Here is a 27373-nt window from a genome sequence, read left to right as displayed (position 1 = left end):
ATTTCTCAGCTGTTTCATGCCTCTGTTGCTGGACCTGGATTTGTGTGCTGTCGGCTGGCTTCTTTTTCCCCACACAGGAGTCGATGGCATTTGGGAGCTCAGCTCTTGTCACGGTGGGATGTCTCTTTATTTGAAATGATAAGAGTGCAGGAATTCATTCTTCTGACAACCTCTATTCTGCTCTTCTAAGTGGTAAATTCCAGCCCAGGGAGATGTCAAACCACAATGAAGAGAGGCTGGCCTAGAAAAAAAAACCAACCTAATGGTAATTCATATTCTACAGCGATTCCAATTCAAGCCCACCAGCGTGTGCATATTAAACCAACACATCAGTGCTCAGCACTGCTTAGGCCACACCTGGAGTCCTGTGTCCAGTTCTGGGCTCCTCAGCTTAGGAAAGAGGTTGAGCTGCTGGAAGGTGTCCAGAGAAGGGCAACAAAGCTGGGGAGGGGTCTGGAGCACAGCCCTGGGAGGAGAGGCTGAGGGAGCTGGGGTTGCTCTGCCTGGAGAAGAGGAGGCTCAGGGGAGACCTTCTTGCTCTCTCCAACTCCCTGCAGGGAGGTTGTAGCCAGGTGGGGGTTGTCTCTTCTCCCAGGCACCCAGCACCAGAACACGAGGACACAGTCTCAAGCTGTGCCAGGGGAAGTTTAGGCTGGAGGTGAGGAGAAAGCTCTTCTCTGAAAGAGAGATTGGCCATTGGGATGTGCTGCCCAGGGAGGTGGTGGAATCCCCATCCCTGGGAGTGTTTGAAAAGAGCCTGGATGAGGCACTTGGTGCCATGGTTTAGTTGATCAGATGGTGATCAGTAGATGTATGCAGGTTAAAGCTGCCCTGGCCTTAGTTTTCTAATTCATTAGAAAAGCAAAGTTGAGAAATCAGTAAATTTGACACTTTGCTCTGGCTGCCCAGGGAGGTGGTGGAGTCACCGTCCCTGGAGGGCTTCGAGAGGGGATTGGACGTGGCACTTGGTGCCATGGTTTAGTCATGAGGTCTGTGGTGCCAGGCTGGACTTGATGATCTTTGAGGTCTCTTCCAACCTTGGTGATTCTGTGATCCTGTGATTCTTCTGGCTGGATGATTGTTTAGTGGGATAAATTGCAGCACAGGGTTCTCAAACACTGGCACAGGCACTGGCACAGGGAGATGGTTGAATCCCCTTCTCTGGAGGTGTTTCAAAGAGGCAGAGATGTGGTGCTGAGGGACATGGTTTAGCAACAGGCTTGGCAGACTTAGTGGTTGGACTCGATGATCTTGAAGGGTTTTTCCAACCAAAATGATTCTGTGATTCTATGTCCCTGCTCATTGCAAGGGGGTTGGGCTAGATGGACTTTGAAGATCCACTCCAACACAAATCATTTTGTGATTCTGATGTGCCCTTGTATCCAAGAAGGCCAGTGGTATTCTGGGGTGCATTAAGGTGTGTGGCCACAAAGATGATGAGGGGACTGGAGCATCACTCGAACTGAAGAAGAAACTTTCTTTCCTGTGAGGGTGCAGGATCAGCGGAGCAGACTGCCCAGAGAGTTTGTGGAGTCTCCTCTGGAGACTTTAAAGCCCCACCTGGGCACGTTCCTGTGCAACTTGATCTAGGAGAACCTGCTCTAGCAGGAAGGTTGGACTGGATCTGCGGAGGTCCCTTCCAGTCCCCACCACGCTGGAATTCTCCCCGAGGGCAGAACCGCAGTAAGCCGGGAAGCTCAGCAGTCCGAAGGGCTCTTCTTAATACTCGTCCCCCTACCCCAGGGGCCATCACCCCACCGGCCGCCCCCCGGCGCCCCTCACCCGTCCCAGCCCCGCCTGGGAGGCGAGGGGCGGTGGCAGGTGAGCGGCGCAGGCGGCGCCCGGCCAGCAGGTGGCGTGGTGCGCCCCGCGCTGCGCTGGCGGCCCGTGGGCGGAGAGCGGCGGCAGCGGCAGCTTGGAGCCGACCGGCAGCGCCGCTACAGCACCGGGACCGCGCGGCGGCGGAGCACCCCCCGCCATGGAGCCGCAGGCACAGGGTGAGTCTCCTCGGGACACAGCCCTCCGGGCCGGAGCGGGGGGTCCTGTTCCTTCCCTTCCGACGCTGGGGAAGGGCCGAGCTCGCGGGGGTCAGCCGCGGAAGGGACCCTCGGTGGGGAGAACCTGGCCGCCAGCCGCAGCCCGGGGCACCGCCCAGCTCGGCAGGGAGGGACCCGTGCGGGGAGCGCGGCGTGAGGGAGCCGTGCGAGACTCCCTGGCATCCCGGCGGCGGTGGCGGCCCCGGGCTGCGCGGGGGAGCGCGGCGCTGCCCGGCTCCAGAGCTTCCCCGCCGTGATGCCCAAGTCGTCCATCCCGACCCGAGCTCCCTTTGGCTTTCCTTCTTTTACTGTTCGCTTGGGATGGTGACTGCCGTTTCCTCCTCCTCCTCCAGGTTTCAACGTTGCACGGTCAAGTAGCTGCGTTACAACTTCACGTTCATTTCGGGGAGGGTTTGGGGGTCGTAAGGTTGTCTGGAGGGTCCTGCCGGTTCTGCAAACGCAGCTGTAGTTACTTTGAGGCGAACATTTTCTGCTGCAGCAGTTGCGGTTAACCTCGCTGTCCGTATCTGTCTCCGGGTAAAGTTAATTGGCATCTAAAGAGGAGAAGAAACTTTTCAAGCGAGGTTCAGGTGATGTTTTGGGTCAGCATGTGCAGATCTTACCTTTATGGCCTTGCTTCTCTTCTGAAGAACCTTATGGCTTGGCCACAACGTCCGCAGGTGGACAGTTCTGACCAGGAGCTTCGGATAGTTCTGCAGAAGCAGAGTGTTTAGAAACCGTTTTCATATCATCTGCAAAACTGGGAGACGGAGTAAAGGGGAGGCGTATGCCCATTGAAATTAACCAACAAAAAGAGTTAACAACTGCCTTAAATGAATGCACATAAAAGAGGCAAATGCTGATTGCAAATATAGAAGAACACAGTGGGAAATTTGAGTTTCTGATGCTTGCAAGAAGAAAGCCTATCTAGCAGAAGTGTGGGGGATGGTGTTGCTACACGGCTGAAGCACATGGGCAAAACAGGTCTGTGCTCAGCTCCCCCAGGGCTTTTAAAAGCCAGTGTTAAGATTATCGATGAACACTCTCCCTTCAGCTAATTTTCAGAATACATCTGTGCAGATACTGTGGTGGGAGCTCCTGCCCCTGAAACAGGAGCTTCATATGGCAAAAGATTTGATCATTTCTTGTTTTGCAGAACTGATGGAAAACTGTGTCTGGTTCTAATTAGCCAGGTGGTGGGATATGTGCATGTGATTTTTTTTACCTTCCCTGCTTAGCAAGATGAGTAAATGTGTTCTGAGTACATCTAAACAATTCAAGCCAAGTGTTTTGCTAACATTTCTTTTGGTTAGCAACTCTGTTCTTGCTCCTGGCCTTTGGGTGTTCAAGAGGGGATTGGATGTGGCACTTGGTGCCATGGTTTAGTCATGAGGTCTGTGGTGACAGGTTGGACTCGATGATCTTTGAGGTCTCTTCCAACCTTGGTGATTCTGTGAATATCTGTCGGCAAGTGAGGGAATATAAAAATAATGTTGTGTTGTTTAATTTTATCTAATTAGAGGTCGTTAGCCCTTGGTTTTTCTGCATGCAATGCAGGAGCCTTTTTTTGGTAGTCTTAGTTGGGAGAAAGACAAACAAAGAACTTGAGTTTAGCCTTGAAAAGTCCTTGAGTCACTTTTGGCCTTCTATTTCTCACCTGTGTGGCTTATTTCCACAGTTTCTCAGAACAGCTTCACGTTACTTTAAGCAACCTTTCTTTGATGCACAAGCAGTAAAAGCTCAGATTTGTGTGGTAGATGTTTGCATGCCAGCAAACCTCTATTCCAAAATATCCCTCTTTCCCTTAAGACTTAATTCTGTGCATGCTCCTGCAGTGAAGGAGCCTTGCTGGTTAAGAGAATGTAACCTGTATGTGTCTAATTCAGTTGAATTCATTTAGGTTTATTTAAGCCTTGGCCAGAAATCTGAATTCTGCAAGCCCACTATGCAATTTGCAGAGCACAGGACAACCTTCCAGCATAGCAACCTCCTAGTTCTAGGAGATTAGTTGCAAAACAGTAGCAATTTGCTCGGAGAAAAGGGAAACAAAACCAAACCACTTCAGGTATCTGCTTAAGCAGCAGGAGAAACCTGTATACACCTTAATGAATTTATGAGCTGCTTTTAAGGAACCTACAGAGAAACAAATCCTGAATGGTTTGTTGCAGCCTGGTCTGCCTGGAGATTGCATTCCAATTGAAAAGATAAAGTAGGAGCTCTAGATCTGAAAGCACTGCCACATTTCTCACATTTAACACTTGAAAGGTTTTCTTCAAAAGGACTTTTTTACGTAATTGTGTAGTTTAGAATAGAATTAACCAGGTTGGAAAAGACCTTCAAGATCATCAAGTCCAACCTATCACCCAACACCATCTAATCAACTAAACCATGGCACCAAGCACCCCATCCAGTCTCTTCTTCAACACCTCCAGTGATGGTGACTGCAGCACATCCCAATGGCCAATCTCTCTTCCTGGGAAGAACTTCTTCCTAACATCCAGCCTGAACCTCCCCTGGTTTGTGCCATTTTATAACGTCCTGAAGGGAGCCTATGCCAGAGTAGATGAATTTCATGTCCCAGAAATACACTCATGCAAGTAGCTGTCTTCAGGGAAATGATTTTTGTCAGCAATTTTACATAACCTTAGAAATCTTAATGCTGCTATAGACAGAGGGGAAAAAAGAGGAAGGTTTGTTACCTGTGACTATCAAGGTACTGCAAAGAGCTCAGAGCTAACATCAGGAGACTCTGTGTGGTTGGAGGCACAACTGAACGTTTGTCTACACCCCAAAGACTGTGAAAGTGAAATGCACTGATGTTTATCTCAGAGCAGTAGGGAAGGTTCATGCACTGAAACAGAGTCACTATTGTGTATACTATTCAAGTATATTGAATATCTCTTGCAGCATTCATGCTACTGAGATGAAACAATCTACCAGAAACAAATAGCCATTGGTGGTAACATTATGTTCTAAAGAGATAATCACATGCTGCATGTAAATAAATGCATAGGTGCAATAAGAATCATCAATTGTTCTTTACACCAGTTGTTCTTTAAGGCCCCTGGGTGTGTTTGTCTTTGGTCACTTTTTCCCCCTTGATGGTCCCAGAACTGGCTGATCCCAGGAACATACCAGCTGTACTGGATGTTAAAAGCTCTCTCAGAGCCTATTTGTTTTCCATCCTGTGGCTGTCAGTCATTTTGAAAGTGGTAAGTTTGGGACAATGTTTCTGAAAGGCAGGAAAACCAGAAGTGTGGATTTGCCTCTCATCATACTCATTCTGCTCCAGGTCCAGAGTAACTCACTGCTGTAGTCCTGCTTTCTAGTTTGAAACTGAACGTGCTGTAATGAGGTCTTCACCTGTCTGATCTGAGAGTCCCAGGTGACTTTTAACACTAGAATTTTGCTCTTTGTAGGTGTCTCTCCTTTTGCAACAATTCTCCTTTTTTCCTTCTTCTTGTACCCAGCTGTAATTGTACCTCCTCCTTTCTCTGTTGTATCCTGTCTTGATCCTCTCCCTGGTAAAGCTTTCTGCCTTTTTACCTACCCAGGCAAGCTCAATCAGCTTCTTGCACTACTAATGGTTTCTGAGGCATCTCCCTGTCCTAGCAAGACTTCTCACAGGTATCCTGCATTCTCTACCAGTCATGCTTGTAGTGAATTGTCACAGCTGTGGCTGTGCATGCCCCTTTAAACTGTTGTGGTGAGAGCTGTACTTAGTTCAGATCACAGAATGAAGGTTGGAAAAGACCTTTAAGTTCAAGTCATAGAATCTTAGAATCAATAAGGTTGGAAAAGACCTCAAAGATCATCAAGTCCAACCTGTCACCCAAGTCCTCATGACTACTAAACCATGGCACCAAGTGCCTCATCCATTCTCTTTTTAAACACCTCCAGGGATGGTGACTCCACCACCTCCCTGGGCAGCACATTCCAGTGGCTAACAGCTCTCTCTGGGAAGAACTTTCTCCTCACCTCCAGCCTAAACTTTCCCTGGCACAGCTTGAGACTGTATCCTCTTGTTCTGGTGCTGGTTGCCTGGGAGAAGAGACCAACCCCCTCCTGGCTACAACCTCCCTTCAGGGAGTTGTAGAGAGCAAGAAGGTCACCCCTGAGCCTCCTCTTCTCCAGGCTAAGCAACCCCAGCTCCCTCAGCCTCTCCTCATAGGGCTTATGCTCAAGGTCTCTCACCAGCCTCATGAGAGGCCTCAAGCTTAAGCCCTACGAGGAGCACCTCCACCTCATGAACACCTCCAGGGACAGTGACTCCACCACCTCCCTGGGCAGCCTGTTCCAATGCCTCATCACTCTCTCAGTAAAGACATTTTTTCTAATATCCAACCTAAACCTCCCCTGGCACAACTTAAGCCCATTTCCTCTGGTCCTATTGCTCATTACTTGGGATGTTAGATGACTCCTCCTCTAGGTCTGCAGCACTGCTTTCCTCTGCTCTCTGCATGCTCCATCTGTAATTTTCAGACCAGTTGCATCTGGTGTGTGAGGTTACAAAGCAGAGAAGCAGCACCTGAGTGGGCATGTGCCATCTGGCTGGTGCTTGCAATCAGAAGGCAATCATTCCAAGCTGCAGCATAGCCCAGTGGCCCTCCCCCTGCCACAGTGGCACCTGTCATCTTACAATCAGGTGGTGTGAGATCTCCCTTGGTGGGAAGCACTGGTGAGAAGCTGTGGTGTTACCTGTGATAAGACTGGTCCAAACTGGGCATTGGCACCTTGGTCAGCATTCTCTTTCCATCTTGGTCTTCACTAACTGCTCGTGTGGTTACTAATACAGATATGAATCTGGATGGAGTGGCAGCCTCAGGGCTGGGAAGGTGAGGATTAGGAACACATGGAATTGTCAGGGTTGGAAGGGATCTCAAGGTTCATCCAGTTCCAAGCCCCCTGCCATGGGCAGGGACACCTCACACTACAGCAGGTTGCTCACAGCCACATCCAGCCTGGCTGCAAACACCTCCAGGCATGAGGCTGCCACCATCTCCCTGGGCAACCTGTGCCAGGCTCTCACCACCCTCATGGTGAAGAACTTCTTCCTAACATCCAATCTGAATCTACCCATTTCTATTTTTGCTCCATTCCCCCCAGTCTTATCATTACATGACACCCTCAAAAGTCCCTCCCCAGCTTCCTTGTAGCCCTCTTCAGATTCTGGAAGGCCACAATGAGGTCTCCTTGGAGCCTTCTCTTCTCCAGATTGAACAGCCACATGAAGATATTACTTCACTGTGGCAGCAGTACTGTGGTGGTCACACCAGAGTATAGTCTTGCTGGAGAGGAAAGCATCTTCCCTAGCCTTACAATTGGACTTTTGTCATGTTTTTGTAAGAATTGAAAGTATTTTTAACAGGCTCAGATTAGTATTCAGTGCAACACAGGAGCTAGGGCTCTAGTGGAGCTTTGGCAGAGAGAGATACAAAAATGACACTCTGAAAGCTTTCTTTCATATTCATGAAAGCCTAAAGTTCCTATAGATATGGTGTTGGTTTTCCCAGTGAAAAGTGCAAGAAAGCTGGGGAGGGACTTTTGAGGGTGTCAGGGAGTGATAGGACTGGGGGGAATGGAGCAAAACTAGAACTGGGTAGATTGAGATTGGATGTTAGGAAGAAGTTGTTCCCCAGGAGGGTGGTGAGAGCCTGGCACAGGTTGCCCAGGGAGGTGGTGGAAGCCTCCTGCCTGGAGGTGTTTGCAGCCAGGCTGGATGTAGCTCTGAGCAACCTGATGTCCCTGCCCATGGCAGTGGGGTTGGAAGTGGATGATCCTTGAGGTCTCTTTCCAACCCTAACAATTCTCTGATTCTATGAAAATGCTTTTGTAGCAGGCAGTGCAGTTTATGTGCATCTGCTTTCCTGCTGAAAGGACTGCTTTTGTTTGCTGCTCAGTGAAGTTGTAGTTTGCTTTCCCAGGCCAGATCCTGCCCCAAACTATTTCTTCCTCTTTTGAGAACCACTCTTTCTGCTGTTCCTTTCCATTTGTACAGTCTGATTTGTGTCTGGCTCTTGCTTTAACTCCTGAAACAGCCTTCCCCTTTAGCCATACAAATATGGAACTTGTCTCTCTCTTTAGTAGCTGTGCTACATTTTAAAGTGGTACTTAATAACTGCCTAATAACTGAAGTTACTAAATTTTAGATTCACAGAATGCAGTGGGTTGGAAGGGACCTCTAGAGGTCCTCTAGTCCAATCCCTCTGCTGTAAGCAGGGACAACTTTAACTAGACCAGGTTGCTCCAGCCTGACCTGGAAAGTTTTCAGGGAAGGGGCCTCCACAACCTCCCTGGGCAAACTGTTCCAATGTTCCACCACCCTAATTGTGAAAGGATGTCCTCTTAATGTCAAATCTAAGTCTGCCTTTCTCCAGTTTAAAGCCTTTGTCCCTAGTCCTAGTGCTACAAGCATTTATAAACAGTCTCTCACCAGCTACAGGTACTGGAAGGCCACTCTAAGTTCTTCCTGGAGCCTTCTCTTTTCCAGGCTGAACATCCCCAACTCTCCCAGCATGTCTTTGTGAGAGAGGTGCCCCAGCCCTCTGATCATTTTTGTGGCCCTGCTCCATCCTTCTTATGTTGAGGGCCCCAAACTATGTAAGTAAAGTATGGAAAGCAAAATTAAAACCAATGTATGGTGCTGGTTTCAAAGGCTGTGTGGTTTGTATCTGGTAAATAATTAGAAATGGGGACTGAAGGGAGCTGATACTTAACCATGTTTGATTCTTCAGTAAAGAGTTAGGGCTTTCTGTGTTCCAGGGAGAAAGGGACCTGGGGGTACTGGTTGATAGTAGGCTGAACATGAGCCTGCAGTGTGCCCAGGGAGCCAAGAAGGGCAGTGGCATCCTTGCCTGGATCAGGAACAGTGTGGCCAGCAGGAGCAGGGAGGTCATTCTGCCCTGGACTCAGCACTGGTTAGGCCACACCTTGAGTCCTGTGTCCAGTTCTGGGCTCCTCAGTTTAGGAAGGAGGTTGCATTGCTGGAAGGTGTCCAGAGAAGGGCAACAAAGCTGGGGAGGGGTCTGGAGCACAGCCCTGTGAGGAGAGGCTGAGGGAGCTGGGGTTGCTTAGCCTGGAGAAGAGGAGGCTCAGGGGAGACCTTATTGCTCTCTACAACTACCTGAAAGGAGGTTGTAGCCCGGTGGATGTTGGTCTTTTCTCCTAGGCAACCAGCACCAGAACAAGAGGACACAGTCTCAAGCTGTGCCAGGGGAAGTTTAGGTTGAAGGTGAGGAGAAAGTTCTTCCCTGAAAGAGTAATTGGCCATTGGAACATGCTGCCCAGGGAGGTGGTGGAGTCACCATCACTGGAGGTGTTTAGGAAGAGACTGGATGGGGTGCTTGGTGCCATGGTTTAGTTGATTAGATGGTGTTGGGTGATAGGTTGGATGTGATGATTTCAAAGGTCTTTTTCAACCTGGTTTATTCTAGTCTAGTCTGGTCTAGTCTCACCTGTTTGCTCAGGTAGTCTCTTTTAACCCCTTTCCTCATCAGGAAATTGCCTTGCCACCTGGCTAGAACTAAGGTGGTGCAGGTTTGTGGTTACCCCAAGAGGCTGCTCATAACCATCATAAAGCTTTGCAATACTTCTGCATAGTTTCCTTGGCATAATTATTTTCATTGTTTAGGTGGATTCAGTAATAAGTTGTCATGCTGATGTTGGCTCGGGTATTTTAGGTGCTTATCTAATCCCCCTGTGTTCCACACTTAAATGAACATGATCTTAACTCCATTGAGCAGATCACACAGAGGTCAGGCTAGGAAATGCTGGCAGATTTTTGAGGGGATGATGCAGAGCCCATGTGTTTAGGCCTCAAATACATGATGTTCTTTCTCTGCTGGTTTTGGTACACACCAAATTCTCATGCAAAAGTGAACAGAGAGAGTTGTATTTAAACACAGCCAGATTTCCCTTAGAGACAAGTCAAATATATGTACATGGCAGAGTTAGAGGGGCAATTATGCCAGGAACAGAAGATTATCTTCTGCTCAAAGTACTTTAATAGGCAGATGGCAGCTATTAACTTATTATTGTGGGAGGAAGGAATCAAAGTCGTAATCAGGGAGAATGATGTTTGCCATGTAATTAAGCTACCTAACCAGTGCTGTACACTGTTATGTGCTATGAGAACAGTGGAGAACCAGTGAAGTTGTGTGGTCTTGCAAGAGGAAGTCCTTCAGTGGTGTTGTGGGTCAGATTTGATAGCAAAGAGAAGATGATGGCAGCCAAGGAACAATTACTTGAACGACCTGACTGATTTCAAACTAATCATAATGACAGGAAAAAGGCTGCTGAATAATGTCATTCACAGAACCTGACTCACAATGTGGCTGTGCAGATTTAAATAAGGTCTTTGCAGAGCTGTTGTCAGGAAACTGGAATTCATACACTGCAGGTAGAGGAAAAAATGTCTCCACTTGTGGCTTTAAATTGCTTCAAGCACTAGAGAAGCGTAGATAGGGAGCCATAGAGATGTAGTCTATACATTAAGCACAAGAAGAGTATGCAATGGTAGTTTGTACCCCTTTGAGAGAGGTTCAGAGATAGGAACTGGATTTAGATCTAGATCCAGAATTACAGCTTCTCAGACTGCACTGGTTTGGAAGGGACCCTCAAATGTCATCTTGTCCAACTTTCCTGCAGTCAGCAGGGACACCTCCAACTAGATCAGGCTGCCCAGGGTCACATCAAGTCTGATCTTGAATGTCTCCAGGGAGGGGGCCTCAACCACAACCCTGGGCAGCCTCTCCCAGTGTTTCACCACTCTCATTGTGCAGAACTTCCTCCTGATGTCCAACCTAAATCTCCCCTGCTCCAGTTTCAAACCATTGCCCATTGTAGTAATACTACAAGCCCTTCCAAACAGTCCCTTCCCAGCCTTCCTGTAGGTCCCCTTCAGATATTGAAATGTATGACTAAGGCCTTCCTAGAGCCTTCTCTGGCCAAACTGAACAGCCCCAGTTTCTTTCAGCCTGTCTTCATAGGAGAGGTGCTCCAGCCTTCTGATCATCTGTGATCATCAGCTGCTCCTCTGTGTCCAGGTTTGCACAGAGCATGAACATGTCCTGAAAGGGGAGCAGCAGTATTCTAGTCATACTTAGATGCTGCATATGGTCACCAAGGGCAGGGAAGGATAAGAAATGATAATATTTTAACAGTTAAGTTGAACAGAGATAAAGATGTGACTGGAAGTTACTAGCAGAGATGCAAGCTTCATATACTGGTTTATATTGGGGGGGGGGGGAAATGTGACATGTCCATCCTGCAGCCTCCTCAGAAAAACCTTACACAGAGTAGTAGAAGAGTGAAGAGAAGACAAGGACTGGCTTGTGTCCTCTTTCTAGAGCTTGTTAAGGCCCTGAAGTTACCATAAACCACTGGAATGTGCTGCCCAGGGAGGTGGTGGAGGTGTTCAAGAGGGGATTGGATGTGGCCCTTGGTGCCGTGGTCTAGTAGTCATGAGGTGTTGGGTGACAGGTTGGACTTGATGATCTTTGAGGTCTTTTCCAACCTTATTGATTCTATGATAAACATGATAACACATTAGGTGATCTGTATGGATTAGGGTAGAGGTTTGAATCATGTTCTTGCCATTGAGTGTGATCTGATGCAGCCTCAAGGGTGTAGCAGCTCGTGCTGTGTGCTTACTTAAACACCTTCCATCTCTCATGAATTGGCCTGCCATTACCTGTGTCCAGAGCAGCTGTCAGAAGAGCTTAGGGGTTATCTTCCCTGCTGACCTTCAAGGAGCAGAAACCATGTTCTGTGACAGCTGCTGGTTTTGATTGCATTTGAGGGTGAATCAGAGACCTCAAAGAAGCTATACCATGCATCTAAAAGCGCCACTGTGTCTCCTGGTCTGATCAATAGCCTCCCCTCCCACAGTATGGTCACTTGTGTAACTTGGGCCAACTGCAGAGGCTGCCTTCTGTCTTCAAACCCTACCCAATGAAAGGAAGTCCAAGAAACCTGTTTCTATGGGAACTTCACAAATATCCAGGACCTTAAAGCCCAGATGTCTCCACCCACAGCCTCACCAAGCAAGCACATTTCTTTGTGTGCTGCAGAACATTGAGTGGGCAAAGTCACAAAATTAATGATCCCCCAAACTCTGAAGGCCTTGCCACGGAGCTTAACATGAGGAGCAAAATGATAAACGCTTCATTCCAGAGTTCAGGGTGCTGGCAAAAGCCTGGAGGAAAAACAAATGGACCTTTGAGGTGAAGTGGCCTGGCTAGATGGTGCTGTGCCAGTGGAGAAGTATTTTGTGTGGCCTGTGTCCAGGGAATCAGCTTCACACTAGCTCCAAACCCAGCTTTAGGAGAGCAGCCCACTGCAGCAGTGACTGCCAGGCTGTTTGCAAGAAGTGAGGTGGTGCAGATTAAAGCTGCTTTGCTACATGTTGGGAGTCTTTGCTTTAACAAATAAAATGGTTCCATTTAAACAGAGGTTTGGGGTTTGTTTTTAATCTTAAACAGGTTTCCTGTGTTAGGGAATACATGGCCCTTGTGTTTGGTGAAATGCAGTGCTTTCAGGTGACATTCATATAAATGAGCTTTATAGTTCTTGGTTTCACATGGGAATTCAGTTGTGTCGCAGGCATCATAGAATCACAGAATGCCAGGTTGGAAGGGGCCCCAAGGATCCTCTGGTGCAGCCTTACTAGGTGTGATGGGTTATGCCCATCCTGAAAGCAGGGTGAGGAGGGCTTGTGAGAGCTTTGCCCTCCCTGGAGGGTGTTTTCCCCCTGGGAAACTGAGTTAGTCTGTTCCACTCCCTCTCCTGTCCAGCAAGCCTATAAAAAGGAGGACACTGCAACCATTAGCTCTTCTGGCCCCTGCCTTTGCCTGGATGAGGACTGCTGCTGGCTCCCTGCTTCTCTGCCACGTGTTCCTCCCTGCCACATCCACACCTCTGCAAAGGACTGGTTTTGTATTTCATAGTTTTTCCCCATCCATCCTTGTTCCTTACCCTTGTGAACCCTTCCTGTTATTGTTACACATATATATATTGTTTAAAGAGAACTCTTTACCTCTCTACTTCCAAGCCAACTCCAAATTATTTCTTGGTGGATTTGCTCCTTCCCTTTCTTTTCCTCTCTATTGGGAAGGAGGAGGGGGAGAGTGAGGGAAGGATTCTCAGCCTTGCCCCCATCTGAGCTCTTAAATCCCAGTTAAGGCTCAAACCACCACACTATATAATAGCATAGATGAAATGAGCTGGCCCAACACTGTGCCAAACTGAGGCAGCACTCTCCAGTGTAGGGTAATCCACTGCTTCCTTTGGGAGATGATTCCCATGTCTGCTTGTTCTCATGGTGAAACATTTTCTTCTGGAACTCAGTCAGAAGCTCCCCAGGTAGATGCATCCATGAGCAGGTCAGGTTTGTTTAGGGAAGCCTGGAGGAAGTCTGCACTGGCAGAGGACCCTCCCTTAAGAAAGCAAAAGTGCACTGATGCAAAGTAGCTGGTCTTCCATTATGATGGGGTTAGGGGGTGTAGCACAGCAGGAGATGCTTAAAGCAATGGAAGAAGTGAAGAGTGTAGGGCACAAGACATGCTTGCTCACCGGTGTGTGTTGATTCACTGCCTCTTCCTCTCATTCATCATGGGAATGATGAATTTGAGCCCAAAGGGAATAAAGAATCTGTTGTGTACCCAGTTATAATCCAGCTCTGATGCCCTCAGCATGTGGACTTGATGGAGCAGGTCCAGAGGAGGGCCACGAAGATGATCAGGGGGCTGGAACAGCTGCCCTCTGGGAACAGGCTGAAGGAGCTGAGGTTGTTCAGCCTGGAGAAGAGAAGGCTCCAAGGAGACCTATTAGCAGCCTTCCAGTACCTGAGGGTGGGCTACAAGAAGGCTGCAGAGGAACTGTTTCCAAATGCCTGCAGTGATAGGATGAGGGACAATGGTTTGAAATGTGAGAAGAGCAGGTTCAGGTTGGATGTTAGGAACAGGTTCTGCACCATGAGGGTGGTGGAAGACTGAAACAGGTTGCCCAGCAAAGTAGTTGAGGCCCCATCCCTGGAGATATGAAAGGTCAGGCTCAACAAGGCTCTGAGCAACCTGCTCTAGTGAAGGTGTCCCTGCTGACTACAGGGGGGCTGGACTCAATGACATTTGGAGGTCCCTTCCAAGCCAAATCATTCCCTGATTCTATGCTAATTGTTTGCTGTGTGCTTTCCCTTATTGAGTTTAGAGGCTCAAAAGTGACACATCTGCCTTACATCTTGAGATGGCAGGATGGAGCTGTGGGGAGAGCAAGGAACTGGCTGTGGCCGCTGCAAGAGCTTGCTCCTTGAACAATTAGACTTCCAACAGACTGGTTAGCTAGGTGATCTAAAGGATACAAATCACAGCTGCTAGAGGAACTGATTTGCAAAGCTACAACGTTATCACTTCTTGCAGCAGAGGTGCTTTTGGGGGAGCTAATTGAGGAGGCTTGTGAGTTCAATTAGGCTGCAGTTAGATCGCCCTCGAGCGCTGCTCTCCGGCGCCTGGCTTTAGGAAGGTACAGCCAACTGCCTCGTTCTTGGGAGAGGAAGCTTATTCAATCCTGCCATCAGGTTTCTGTGATTTTAATTCAGTGAAGCAGATGTGGAGCTGAATTGTACAGTTGATGGGAGCACAGCCACCGCTGCCAGCTGAGGATGGGACCCAAGGTGCCTAATTCAGAGATTAGAAAAATGCACCCCGTGTATTTTTAGTCTGAAAGGGTGGGTTAAGAGATGTGACTGACAGCTTCCACCTCTGACTGCCAGTATTTCCATGTCATAGCTCTTATCTCCCCCTACATTGCCTTTTCTGTGGTCTGATTATCTATGCTTTATTCCTTCTTTTGGTTTCTGCAGTCTGTTACAGTTTCTAGAGCACCTTATCAGTAGAGAACAAGTCTCTTTTGTGACTCAGTGTCATCCCCTCTCTCATTCCCTATTATTCCATCATGACTTGATATTTTAATATCTTTCCCCCTGTTCTCCCTAAAGAAAGAGATCACAGAATCACCAAGGTTGGAAGAGACCTCAAAGATCATCGAGTCCAACCTGGCACCACAGACCTCATGACTAAACCATGGCACCAAGTGCCACATCCAATCCCCTCTTGAACACCTCCAGGGATGGGGACTCCACCACCTCCCTGGGCAGCACATTCCAGTGGCTAATGAATCTCTCTGTGAAGAACTTTCTCATCACCTTGAGCCTAAACTTCCCCTGGCACAGCGTGAGACTGTGTCCTCTTGTTCTGGTGCTGGTTGCCTGGGAGAAGAGACCAACCCCTTCCTGGCTACAACCTCCCTTCAGGTAGTTGTAGAGAGCAAGGTCTCCCCTGAGCCTCCTCTTCTGCAGGCTAAACAACCCCAGCTCCCTCAGCCTCTCCTCACAGGGCTGTGCTCCAGACCCCTCCCCAGCCTCCTTGCCCTTCTCTGGACACCTTCAAGTCTCTCAATGTCCTTCTTAAACTGAGGGGCCCAGAACTGGACACTGGATACAAGGTGTGGCCTAACCAGTGCTGAGGACAGGGCAGAATGACTTCCTTGCTCCTTCTGGCCACACTGTTCCTAATGCAGGCCAAGATGCCATTTAGCTTCTTGGCCACCTGGGCACACTGCTGGCTCATGTTCAGCCTGCTGTCAATCAGCACCCCCAGGTCCCTCTCTGTTTGGCAGCTCTCCAGCCACTCTGACCCCAGCCTGTAGCTCTGTATGGGGTTGCTGTGGCCAAAGTGCAGCACCTGGCACTTGGACTTGTTGAATGCCATCCTGTTGGCCTCTGCCCATCTGTGCAGTCAGTCGAGGTCCTTCTGCAGAGCCCTTCTGCCCTCTAACTGACCAACATCTGCTCCCAACTTGGTGTCATCTGCAAATTTGCTGATGACTGACTCAACCCCCTCATCCAGATCATCAATGAAGATGTTAAAGAGGCTGGGGCCCAGCACTGATCCCTGGGGCACACCACTGGTGCCTGGCTGCCAGCTGGCTGTGGCACCATTCACCACCACTCTCTGGGCTCGGCCAGAGATGATGCTAACCCTTCCACTTGTGGCATTGTTTTCTTACCCTTGACCACAGGGAAAGCCATACAGAATGAGCAAAAAGAATGCACAGTAAGTGGTACAATGCTGCCATTAACTTTCAGTATTGACATAACAGAAAGAAGGATCTGCTGCCTTTAAACTGTTACATTTCACAACAGTTGCTTTGTATTTCCATAGCTACAGCTTTGAAAGCAATGTCTGCCTCGTCTTCCCCCAGGCAAGAGAGAGAGCTATTGTGGCCTTCCAGTGTCTGAAGGGGGCTACAAGAAAGCTGGGGAGGAACTTCTTAGGGTGTCAGGGAGTGATAGGACTGGGGGGAATGAAAGAAAACTAGAAATGGGTAGATTGAGATTGGATGATAGGAAGAAGTTGTTCCCCATGAGGGTGGTGAGAGCCTGGCACAGGTTGCCCAGGGAGGTGGTGGAAGTCTCATGCCTGGAGGCTTTTGGAGCCAGGCTGGAGATGGCTGTGAGCAACCTGCTGTAGTGTGAGGTGTTCCTGCCCATGGCAGGGGGGTTGGAACTGGCTGATCCTTGAGGTCCCTTCCAACCCTGACAATTCTATGGATAAAATGGGCAAGGTCCTGCCTTGCATTTCTGGAGGTTCCAGGTAATTATTTCACTTGGAATTTCAGTTCCCAGGTTGAAGCTTGGCCCCTATTTTTACTAAGTGATGTATAGACTTTATATTACTTTTCACTGTGATTGCTTTCTCACTTTTCTCCATTGCACTTCTGTCTCTGGGATGATTATCAAACTATTTACCTTTTCAGTGAGGAAGTCAAGCTGTGGAGTCTGTTTTCTGCCAGTTATTTGTGTGTATGGGGATTGACTCCTTTTGCTGGTGTAGATTGGCAGCTGTGTTAATGGCTTCCAGAGGAAAAATAACCCAGAGAGAGAAAGATTCTCAATGTATGATTAATTGCTTTCTATTTTACTGAAACAGAGGAAAGAATGAGCCCATTACAACTGGCTGTTTATTCAGGAGCTTCAGATAAAAGTGTTCCTCTGTTTGGAAACTTGCCAATCTATCTTATAGCTGTGGAGGTTCAGAGATGGAATGGAGAGCCTTAGTAAGGTCTTGTCATGAGCTGCTCCAGGGCAGCTGGGGACACTGGCTCTGAGGTGGCTGACTACACCCTGGAGCTCTTGAACACCCAACAGCTTTCCTCCCTCCCTCTCCCTGACACCACCCCCAACCCAAAGCCCAGCAAAGAGGACATAAAGACACTTGCCCATCCATGTCTCTCTTCCAAGGAGCATACTCAGGGCAAGGCAGTTTGAGCCCCCATGGTCATAGGAAGTAGAATCTGCAGTTTTGATGTTTACCCTTCTGATCTACACGACCTGTGCAACTTGAGCTCTTCCCTCTCTGAACCAAGACAAACCCAACCTCTGGGTTTTGTTGTCACATCATAGCTCCAAAATCAGCCTTCCTTCCCTTCTGTGTTCTGAAGTCCTCTCAGCAGAAAGCCTGTGTGGGAATTCCTAGGCTCAAATGGTTCAGACTTGACCACAGTTAGAACCAAGCAGGGAAGGGAAGGTCTTCCTTCAGGTAGTTTGTTTTCTAGGTGGGTGAAATGAAAGGATATTTTCCTATTTAGAGCCTCCCATGAAACCTTCAGAGTGGGAAAATGGTCCTGGAAATCCTTGCAGTTCTTAATATGTAAAATCTTTGTTCTAATCAATTTAGCTATTTACTGTGCATGCTTCTAGCCTTCTTTCCCCCTCCCCCCTCCTTAATCTCTATATCTGGCATTAAGGCTACACTATAAAGAAGATCAAAGACACTAATGCAATGTCTGGACAGTTCCTTTGTTCTTCTTACCACTTCATCCCTTTGAAGACTTAATTGCAAATTTAAATCTGTAAACAAGTGTCTCCCAGGTTTAAAATAGGAAACAGTTCTGCCGCATACCTTGGAATGTTGTTTGCTATGTGTAATTACACGGCAAAAGAAGCTGGAAGGGTTATATAATCCCAGATGTGTTCTCATTATTTGCTATGAACACAAGACAACTAGGTGGGGGATGCTATTTTTACTTGATTGGGGAGCAACAGCAAAACCTAGCAAAAAGCAAAACCAAAGCAGTAAAAGGGCTTCAGTTCTGAACTGTATTCGATTTTATCCCATCCTCTCCTCCTTCTTTCCATCCCATCCTCTCCTCCTTCTTTCCATCCCATCCTCTCCTCCTTCTTTCCATCCCATCCTCTCCTCCTTCTTTCCATCCCATCCTCTCCTCCTTCTTTCCATCCCATCCTCTCCTCCTTCTTTCCATCCCATCCTCTCCTCCTTCTTTCCATCCCATCCTCTCCTCCTTCTTTCCATCCCATCCTCTCCTCCTTCTTTCCATCCCATCCTCTCCTCCTTCTTTCCATCCCATCCTCTCCTCCTTCTTTCCATCCCATCCTCTCCTCCTTCTTTCCATCCCATCCTCTCCTCCTTCTTTCCATCCCATCCTCTCCTCCTTCTTTCCATCCCATCCTCTCCTCCTTCTTTCCATCCCATCCTCTCCTCCTTCTTTCCATCCCATCCTCTCCTCCTTCTTTCCATCCCATCCTCTCCTCCTTCTTTCCATCCCATCCTCTCCTCCTTCTTTCCATCCCATCCTCTCCTCCTTCTTTCCATCCCATCCTCTCCTCCTTCTTTCCATCCCATCCTCTCCTCCTTCTTTCCATCCCATCCTCTCCTCCTTCTTTCCATCCCATCCTCTCCTAGCAAAGGATTATTATATATTTCCCTGAACTGAGTATCAGCAAATGTCCAGGAGCAGAAATTTGGGGTTCTTGCCTCGAATTCTTGCTGTCATGATTCATCCAGCAAGTGTCCCAACCAGCAGTGTGAGCCAGGTGTTTTTTTTGCTTGTTTGCTGGTTTGGTTTTGTTATGGGTTGTCTGGGGTTTGTGGGCTTGGTTGTTTGGGCTGGGTTTTATTTTAGCATAGTCAACATACAAGTATTGCTCTGATACATAATACTTCAGAACATGGGTCTGAGATGAACGTCTTGGAGATCTTGAGAGCTGTCTTGAGGAGAAGGACTTAGGGGTGTCAGCTGATGGAAAAACTTCACATGAGCTGGCAGTGCTTGAAAGCAGCCCAGAAGGCAGCCATGTGCTGGGATGCATCAAAAGCAGTGAGAGCAGCAGGACAGGGAGGGGATTCTGCTTCCCTGCTCTGGTGAGACCTCACCAGGAGTACTACGTCCAGTTCTGGTGCCCCCCAGCACAAGAAGGACATGGAACTGCTGGCACAAACCCAGAGGAGGCCACAAAGATGATCAGAGGGCTGGAGCACCTTCCTTGTGGGGCTGGAGCACCTTCCTTGTGGGGCTGGAGCACCTTCCTTGTGGGGCTGGAGCGCCTTCCTTGTGGGGACAGGCTGAGAGAGTTGGGGCTCTTCAGCCTAGAGAAGAGAAGGCTCTGGGGAGACCTTAGAGCAGCCTTCCAGTACCTGAAGGGGCTACTGGAGAGCTGGGGAGGGGAGTTTGACAAGGGCTTGTAGCAACAGGGCAAAGGGCAATGGCTTTGAGCTGGAAGAGAGGAGATTGAGACTGGAGATCAGGAAGAAGTTCTTGATAGTGAGGGTGGTGAGACACTGGAACCAGGTTGCCCAGGGAGGTCATGGAGCCCCCTCCCTGGCGGTGTTCAAAGGCAGGTTGGATGAGGCCTTGAGCAACCTGGGCGGGTGGGAGATGTCCCTGCCCATGGGAAGGAGATTGAACTAGATGGTCTTTGAGGTCCCTTCCAACCCAAACCATTCTATGATTCTATGACTCTGTAGAAACACCAGAAGAAAACCCTAATGAATAAACATCTTCCTGCAGTTAATCTTCAGATACCAACCATACGCAGAGGTACGGCGCTGAAAGAGTTTGTTGGATGAAATCAGATTTAACAGCAGGCTGTAGGGTTTGGGTTCCTAGCCTTAGCACAGCTAGCATGACCTTTGGGAGAAAACTCCACCCTGCCCATGCAGTGTTTCAGCACTCTGCAACCCTCTGTATGCTTTGCTGTATTGTCACCATGTCGTGTGAATCCTGCAGGAGATCGTGTTCAGTGTGTTCCCCCAGCTATCCACCTCCTCCTTTTGCTGTATAAATATCCTAATACAAAGGGTTGTCTGCTCAATCATTCTGAGTTAGCTCCTTCTGTATGACTTGCAGTTCCTGACTGCTGAGAATCCCATACTTTTCGTGCTTCCTGCATATTTTATCTAATTATCTGTGACAGTAGGTACTAAAACTTTCTTTACAGGAAAAGCCAAACAGCTCTGCACTGATCTGTACCTTCTCTATGCTTCCCTGCACCTGATGGGTTTGGTTTTTAGTTTCTTTTGAAGTAAGATATGTCCAGACAATGACTGATCTGCCTGTTTTGGAAGGATAGGTGTGTTGCACACATTTATTAGGAGTGTAATTTGTAGTAGGAATGAGTATGACCTTCAGGTCACCTTCCCAGTAACCTTAAGCCACAAGAAAAGGGCCTGTCTGGAAGAGATAATGAGGCAGGTGAGCTGAGTCTTGCATCCATCTCTGAGCAGAGGCCTGTGATGGGACATGGGTCTCAGAGCCAAGTCTAGATTGAGCCTGACTGCAACTGGAAATGGAGGAAAGGAAACAGACAATGAGGAGTCCACAGCTGACAATGGAGAATGAAGGATGAGAAGTTTCATAGATTCATGGGCTCACAGAATGGTTTGGGTTGGAAGCCACTAGGAATATTGTCTGGTTCCAACCCCCCTTGTCATGGGCAGGGACACCTTTCACCAGCCCAGGTTGCTCAAGGTCCCATCCAGCCTGGCCTTGCACACCTCCTGGAAGGAGGCATCCACAACCTTCCTGGACAACCTATGTCAGTGTCTCCTCACCCTCACTGGAAGGAGTTTATTCCTAATCTCAAGTCTGAATCTCCCCTCCTCAAGTGTCAGTCCATTCCCTCTCATAACTCCAAGCCCTTGTAAGAAGTCCCTCCCCAGCTTTCCTGCAGGTCCCCTTCAAGCATGGGAAGGCTGCTGTAAGGTGTCCCTGCATTCTGCTCTTCTCCAGGCTGAACAACCCCAGCTCTCTCAGGCTGTGACCACAGGGGATGTGCTCCAGTCCTCTGATCTTCCTAGTGGCCTCCTCTGGATTTGCTCCAGCAGTTCCACATCCTTCTTGTGCTGGGGACACCAGAACTGGATGACTCTTCTTCCCTGCTTGGTTTCTCTGATGAGCTCATCTAGCATTCTCTCTGTCTGTGAAATCACTTTAAATCTTCTCTGCCAACTGACTGGTTTCATCTAATTCTGTTTGAAATCTAATGCAGAGCTCAGTGGTTATTAGAGGGCAGACAGGCACAGGCACATGAAAAAATAAAGAGTAAGAAGAACAAAGTCTTGGGAAGCTTGCCCACATCCTTTGCTCTGCAGTTGCTTGAAATTGAGGATGCTAAAGTCTCTAGGACATAAATCACAGGGACAGAAATTGTTGTTTACATTCTCAGCAGGCAGAAGGAGGCAGAATCTCTGCTGCCTCAGGAAGCCTCTTTGCTTCTTATTAATGTGTTCAGCTTTTGTTCCTCCATTCCCTAAACTGAAGAGGATGGCAATAAAATTAGAGCAGTGGTCTGTGAGGGCAGCCCCAGACACTGGTGCAGGGGCCTTTCCAGTTGTGATTCAAGAAATTAGTTTCTGTTACTCAGGTGGGGAAAAGAGACTGAAAAATTCAGAAGACTTAGCCCTAGAACCGAAGCATCCAACCTGTGCTGACAGACCTGGCTAGGACCTAAGTGGTCAGAGGATGCTGGTGAAATTGTCTTCAACAGATTAGAATGGCAGCAGAAAATGAGGTCCAGGGCTGAGCTGCTAGGTGTGGCTGGAAAAGACAAGGATCATGAAGGAAAGATGGAGACTGAGAACAGCAAGGCAAGAGTGAGGGAAGGTTGCTCATGACAGGGCTCATGTGGGGTAGTTTCACAGCTGAGACTGAAAGAAAATTGTGACCTGCAGTGTGGTGAAGGGGCATTCAGACTAGAACTCTGAGGTGACTGAAGCAAAGGCTTTGTGGGAGGACAGTGACCATTAGGGAAGACTCTGGTAGAGGCTTGAGCAAGCGGGGCATGAAGGATCAGATTTTAGAGGACTTAGAGGAGAAGCAAGGCACAAGAATTGGGACTGGCACTGGGTGAGGTTTCAGAGGATCATGCAGAAGGCTGACATGTATGTGCTAGTTCAGAATGGGTTGTAACTGCAGCTCAGTCTTGCAGTTTGAACTTCACCTTTGGGTCTAGTTAGGTGTTCCTCAGTCATCCTTGGTGATGCCCGTGTTGTCTTCCATCTGTACCTACAGGCTGTCCGACAATCCTGGGCCCTTTACCTAGACAATCCCAAACTAATGCTGCTCCTTGAGCGCAGATCTGCCTTTTTTTTTTTTAGCTCAAGTATCAGTTGCTCCAAGATCACCTCACCTCTACCCCCAGACTTCCCTTAAGGGTTTTCAGGCTTAGCCCTGTTGCCCCTGGGATTCACAGACAGTATCACAGTATCACCAAGGCTGGAAGAGACCTCGAGGATCATCGAGTCCAACCTGTCACCACAGACCCCATGACTAGACCATGGCACCAAGTGCCACATCCTGTCTCCTCTTGAACACCTCCAGGGATGGGGACTCCACCACCTCCCTGGGCAGCACATTCCAATGGCTAACAACTCTCTCAGTGAAGAACTTTCTCCTCACCTCGAGCCCATACTTCCCCTGGCACAGCTTGAGACTGTGTCCTCTTGTTCTGGTGCTGGTTGCCTGGGAGAAGAGACCAACCCCCACCTGGCTACAACCTCTCTTCAGGTAGTTGTAGAGAGCAAGAAGGTCTCCCCTGAGCCTCCTCTTCTCCAGGCTAAGCAACCCCAGCTCCCTCAGCCTCTCCTCACAGGGCTGTGCTCCAGACCCCTCCCCAGCCTCCTTGCCCTTCTCTGGACACCTTCAAGTGTCTCAATGTCCTTCTTAAACTGAGTGGCCCAGAAGTGGACATAGAAACTCTTCCCAGAGTTTCCAAGAGCTGCCCTGTACTGCTGCTCCTCCATCCACAAAACAAGAGTCAGCTTTCAAGACCCTGGGGACTAAGCTTAGCCTGATGTTCTTAGCAAGGCTATTACTCTTCAAACAAATGCCAAACAACAATTGTGTTTGGAAATAGAGGGATGTTAATAAAGGTGATTTGGGGATATTCCTACTGGATAAATGTGCTTTGCTTTTGTTGTGACTTTGGCAACCTAGGTTTTACTGGCAGGCTGCTTTCTGGGTAATAGCTAAGGTATCAACTACTGCAGTATGCTTTTATGATTCTTAAAAGGGTTTGTGCTTAAGGGTGGTGCTCTGTTCTTGCACATGGTGCCAGGCAGGAGCTCAGCACCTGTGTTGCTGCTCTTTATCTTCCCACTCAGGGGAGGCTGTAATTAACAAGGCTGAGTTCAGCACATTGTGCTGTGCAGTGAAGTATGAATCGAATCTGTTCTGTTTTATTATACAGGGGAAATCCAGGTACAGTGGGGGACTCTAGGTGAAAGAAGAGATAGAAAGCTAGAGGGAATTTTGCTTTCTGCATGAGGCTGTAAAGTACTTGATTGCAAGCTGTGAAATAGTTGTTTGCCATTGGAATGAGCTGCCCAGGGAGGTGGTGGAGTCACCATCCCTGGAGGTGTTCACAAGGGGCTTGGAGGTGGCACTTGGTGCTGTGGTTTAGTCATGAGGTGTTGGGTGACAGGTTGGACTTGATGATCTTTGAGGTCTCTTCCAACCTTGGTGATTCTGTGAATACTCTAGGCTTGCTGCTTGTGACCTCTGCTCCCTGCTGCCAGACTTTACCAAGGTTAAATTCTAATCTCTCTGTACCAGAGTACACAGGCCCTTGTGGACCTGAGAAAGGAACACTTCTCTCCTGGTTTAAGCAGGAGACAGATGTCAGGAGTCAGCTGAAGTGGCTGATTACCCCACTATAGCTCTGTGACACAGGGTGAGTGCTGTCCCAGACATTTTGCACGACAGAAAGAGATTGAGAGCTTTAAAACCAGTTCCAAGAGAGCAAGAATGTTTTGTGTTATCCCATGTTTTGTGTTGTTTTCTTTGCAGACAGTGAAGAATGAGAGGCTATCAGTGGCTGGGACCCTAGCAAACCTCCTCCTCTTTGCTGAGTGATGAGGAGATAGGGGGTATTTTGTTTCCTCTGGATGGATTATGCCAGGCAGGCCCAGGGCTCACAAACATTTCTGCACGTGCTTATCTTGGTTATCATACATGCTGCTCCTGGCCTTGGGTATGCAGGAGAAGAAAGAAACTGGAGGTCCAGCTTAATTGTTCACCCTTCAGAGGTTTAGATTGAACACTCAAGATATGCCTCTCTCTAGTGTTTAGAACATTCAAACAGGGGATCTGGCAATTGCTTCTGCAAACTGTGGAAGGGTTGCAAAGTGCTGCGGTCAGAGGGGCTCCTAAAGCAAGCTTGGCTCAGTAATACCCTGCCTCTGTTGCTGTACAGCTCCCTCTACTCACACCAGTGAACCACACCAAGCAGCTTTCTTGTTTTGAAGAGAAAGCTTTCTTTTTGTCTTTTCCAGTGTTGTTAGAAGCACAGAAATGCCTCACCAGGGACTACTGGGGTCCAGGGTGAATATTTTTTGGTCTGAGTGGTGCTTTCTCATCTCAAATTGCTTTTGTGCTAGTTACCATCCAATACTTCCAACAGCTTTTCAGTAGCCAAGAGAAGCAGAATCCCCTTGATCTTTAGCAGGTTGTTTTGTTTTGCACTTGGTGGTGTTTGTTTTTCCCCTCCCAGTGGGTTAATATTATCTCATCCTTAGATTTTTAGGGGAGGTCAGCATCAGAGCTGGAAAAATTGCTAATGTGTGTCTTGACCTTTTATCTCTTTTACTTTAAGGCCTCTTGGAAACCCACTCTTTGCATGAAGCAGATGAAGATGTGGTCACTGATGTTGATTTCACCAATGTGATTTCTGAGGAGGAAAAAGAAGAGTTAAAGATCGAGCTAGCCAAGGTAATGAACTTGGATTTCTGTGAGTGTTACTCTTTCTGCTTCCTCAAACCAGAGAGTATTAACTGTAGGGTGAAGTCACCATGGAAGTCTGCTCTTCCTTAGTAGTAAAAGCAACACATTCCAATGGCTAACAACTCTCTCGGTGAAGAACTTTCTCCTCACCTCCAGCCTAAACTTCCCCTGGTGCAGCTTGAGATTCTGTCCTCTTGTTCTGGTGCTGGTTGCTTGAGAGAAGAGACCAACTCCCTCCTGGCTACAACCTCCCTTCAGGTAGTTGTAGAGAGCAAGAAGGTCTCCCCTGAGCCTCCTCTTCTCCGGGCAATGAGACAGGAGTTGGGATGTTCATTCCAGGCTTTTCATTATGACCACAGAAACGCAGGAGGTTCCCTCTGAACATCAGGAAATATGTTTTTACTGGGAGTGTGACTGAGCACTGAGTTTCCTGGAAAGGTTGTGGAGTCTCCATCCCTAGAGATACATCTGGGTACAGTCCTGGACCATTGGCTCCACGTGGCCCTGCTTGGGCAGGAGGGTTGGGACCAGATGACCTGCAGAGATCCCTTCCAAATTCAACCATTCTGTCATTCTCTTCTCTTTTTTTTTTCTGGTGAAAGGGAGTTGAGAGACATGTGGAAATGAGAAGCAAAGCAGTGAACCCTTGCAGCCATCTGGGAATGATGTGCTTCTCCCCAGAGAATTAATCTCAAGGGTTTCTGGGCATCCTTCCTGCTTGCTGATGCCCGTGGGAGCAGGGAGCTCTCGGTAGCTCATGGCAGAAATGCTTTAATTCATGTACCAACACACAAGTGAGAGATTGCCTTTCAAATATTATGATCTTGGCTGACATAGAAATTATTTTCTGAATTGCTCACAGCAGTTTACTGGCACACAACTTAGGCTTAAAAAAAACACAACCCCAAACCCACAACACACCACCAAAATAAAACTGATAGTTATGCTTCAAAAAAAACAAACCACAAGGGGGGTTGGAAAACTTGAATTTAGAGTGAGCAAACTCTTAACTTAAATGAGCCTTATGGTTCCTAGAAAAGACTGTGGGGGGAAAAAAAGGCAAGTGTAAAACCTTGACTCCTCCAGAAAGAAACCCCTAGGGGAATTGGTTCATGTTTCTGTTTGAAAAGCTCTTAGGCTTTGCTTCCAAGCCCCTTCTGCTCCCCTGGTGGTAGTTTTGTTTTCTTCCATGCCCTTATGTGCTGGGTAACACCTGTGTGAGCCTGGAGGAACAGGCACCTCTCTTCTTATTGCTCTGAAAGGTTCAAACCTTCCTCAGTCCTAGAATCAACAAGGTTGGAAAAGACCTCAAAGATCATCAAGTCCAACCTCTCACCCAACGCCTCATGACTACTAAACCATGGCACCAAGTGCCACATCCAATCCCCTCTTGAACACCTCCAGGGATGGTGACTCCACCACCTCCCTGGGCAGCACATTCCAGTGGCCAAATACTCTTTCTGGGAAGAACTTTCTCCTCACCTCCAGCCTAAACTTCCCCTGGCACAGCTTGAGACTGTGTCCTCTTGTTCTGGTGCTGGTTGCCTGGGAGAAGAGACCAACCCCCACCTGGCTACAACCTCCCTTCAGGGAGTTGAAGAGAGCAAGAAGGTCTCCCCTGAGCCTCCTCTTCTCCAGGCTAAACAACCCCAGCTCCCTCAGCCTCTCCCCTAACAACTCTCCCTGTGAAGAACTTTCTCCTCACCTGGAGCCTAAACCTCCCCAGTGCTGCAGTCACTCAGTAGTTGATGTAATGGGGAGCTGTTGTGTGCACCAGTTGTGCATGTTTAAACACTAAACACATGTGCAGTGCTTAAACATCAAAAGGGAGAAGGGAACTTTGTTCTTCTGCCTGTTGCACCTGGAAGGGAAACAGAACTAGAAGCTTGTATTTCTGTTGCCTGAAGCCCTCCTTTATCAAAGAATCATGGAGGAAAGCATTTTAGCATAGAATTGTTGTGGTTGGAAAAGCCCTTGAAGATCATAGAGTCCAACCATGGCCATGGCCATTGAACCATGTCCCAAAGTGCCATCCATGTCCACATGCTTCTTAAACACCTCTCTTTCCAGAGCTGTGGCTTTCTTCACTTGCATGCTGTAGTCTGTAGCCCCATGAGACGCACCTAAAGAAAGCCTGGTGTGACTGTGCTATGTCCTTGTTCCCTCACAGCTCCCAGCTGTGCAGCCCTCCATGCTGGCTGAGCTGACCCCCAGGTCCTCCAGGTGCAGTGCTGGGCATTGCCCTCACCCAGCAGCATGGATGT

At 48.3% G+C, this 27373-nt stretch overlaps 1 protein-coding gene across 1 annotated transcript in view; it reads left to right on the top strand.

The window, feature by feature from the left end:
• Positions 1 to 1978: 1978 nt before the first annotated feature.
• TPD52L1 (TPD52 like 1) overlaps positions 1979 to 27373 on the top strand; it is a 51403-nt gene continuing 26008 nt past the window's right edge. The window contains exons 1-3 of the mRNA XM_054173986.1: positions 1979 to 1997; positions 2390 to 2410; positions 24982 to 25097. Of these exons, the coding sequence (XP_054029961.1) occupies positions 1979 to 1997; positions 2390 to 2410; positions 24982 to 25097 (156 nt within the window). The remainder of the gene's footprint in view (positions 1998 to 2389; positions 2411 to 24981; positions 25098 to 27373) is intronic.

Source organism: Dryobates pubescens, chromosome 28 (assembly GCF_014839835.1).
Source record: "Dryobates pubescens isolate bDryPub1 chromosome 28, bDryPub1.pri, whole genome shotgun sequence".
Classification (NCBI taxonomy): domain Eukaryota; kingdom Metazoa; phylum Chordata; class Aves; order Piciformes; family Picidae; genus Dryobates; species Dryobates pubescens.
Note: the sequence above shows the minus strand (reverse complement) of the source record. Positions and strands in the feature narration are given on the sequence as shown.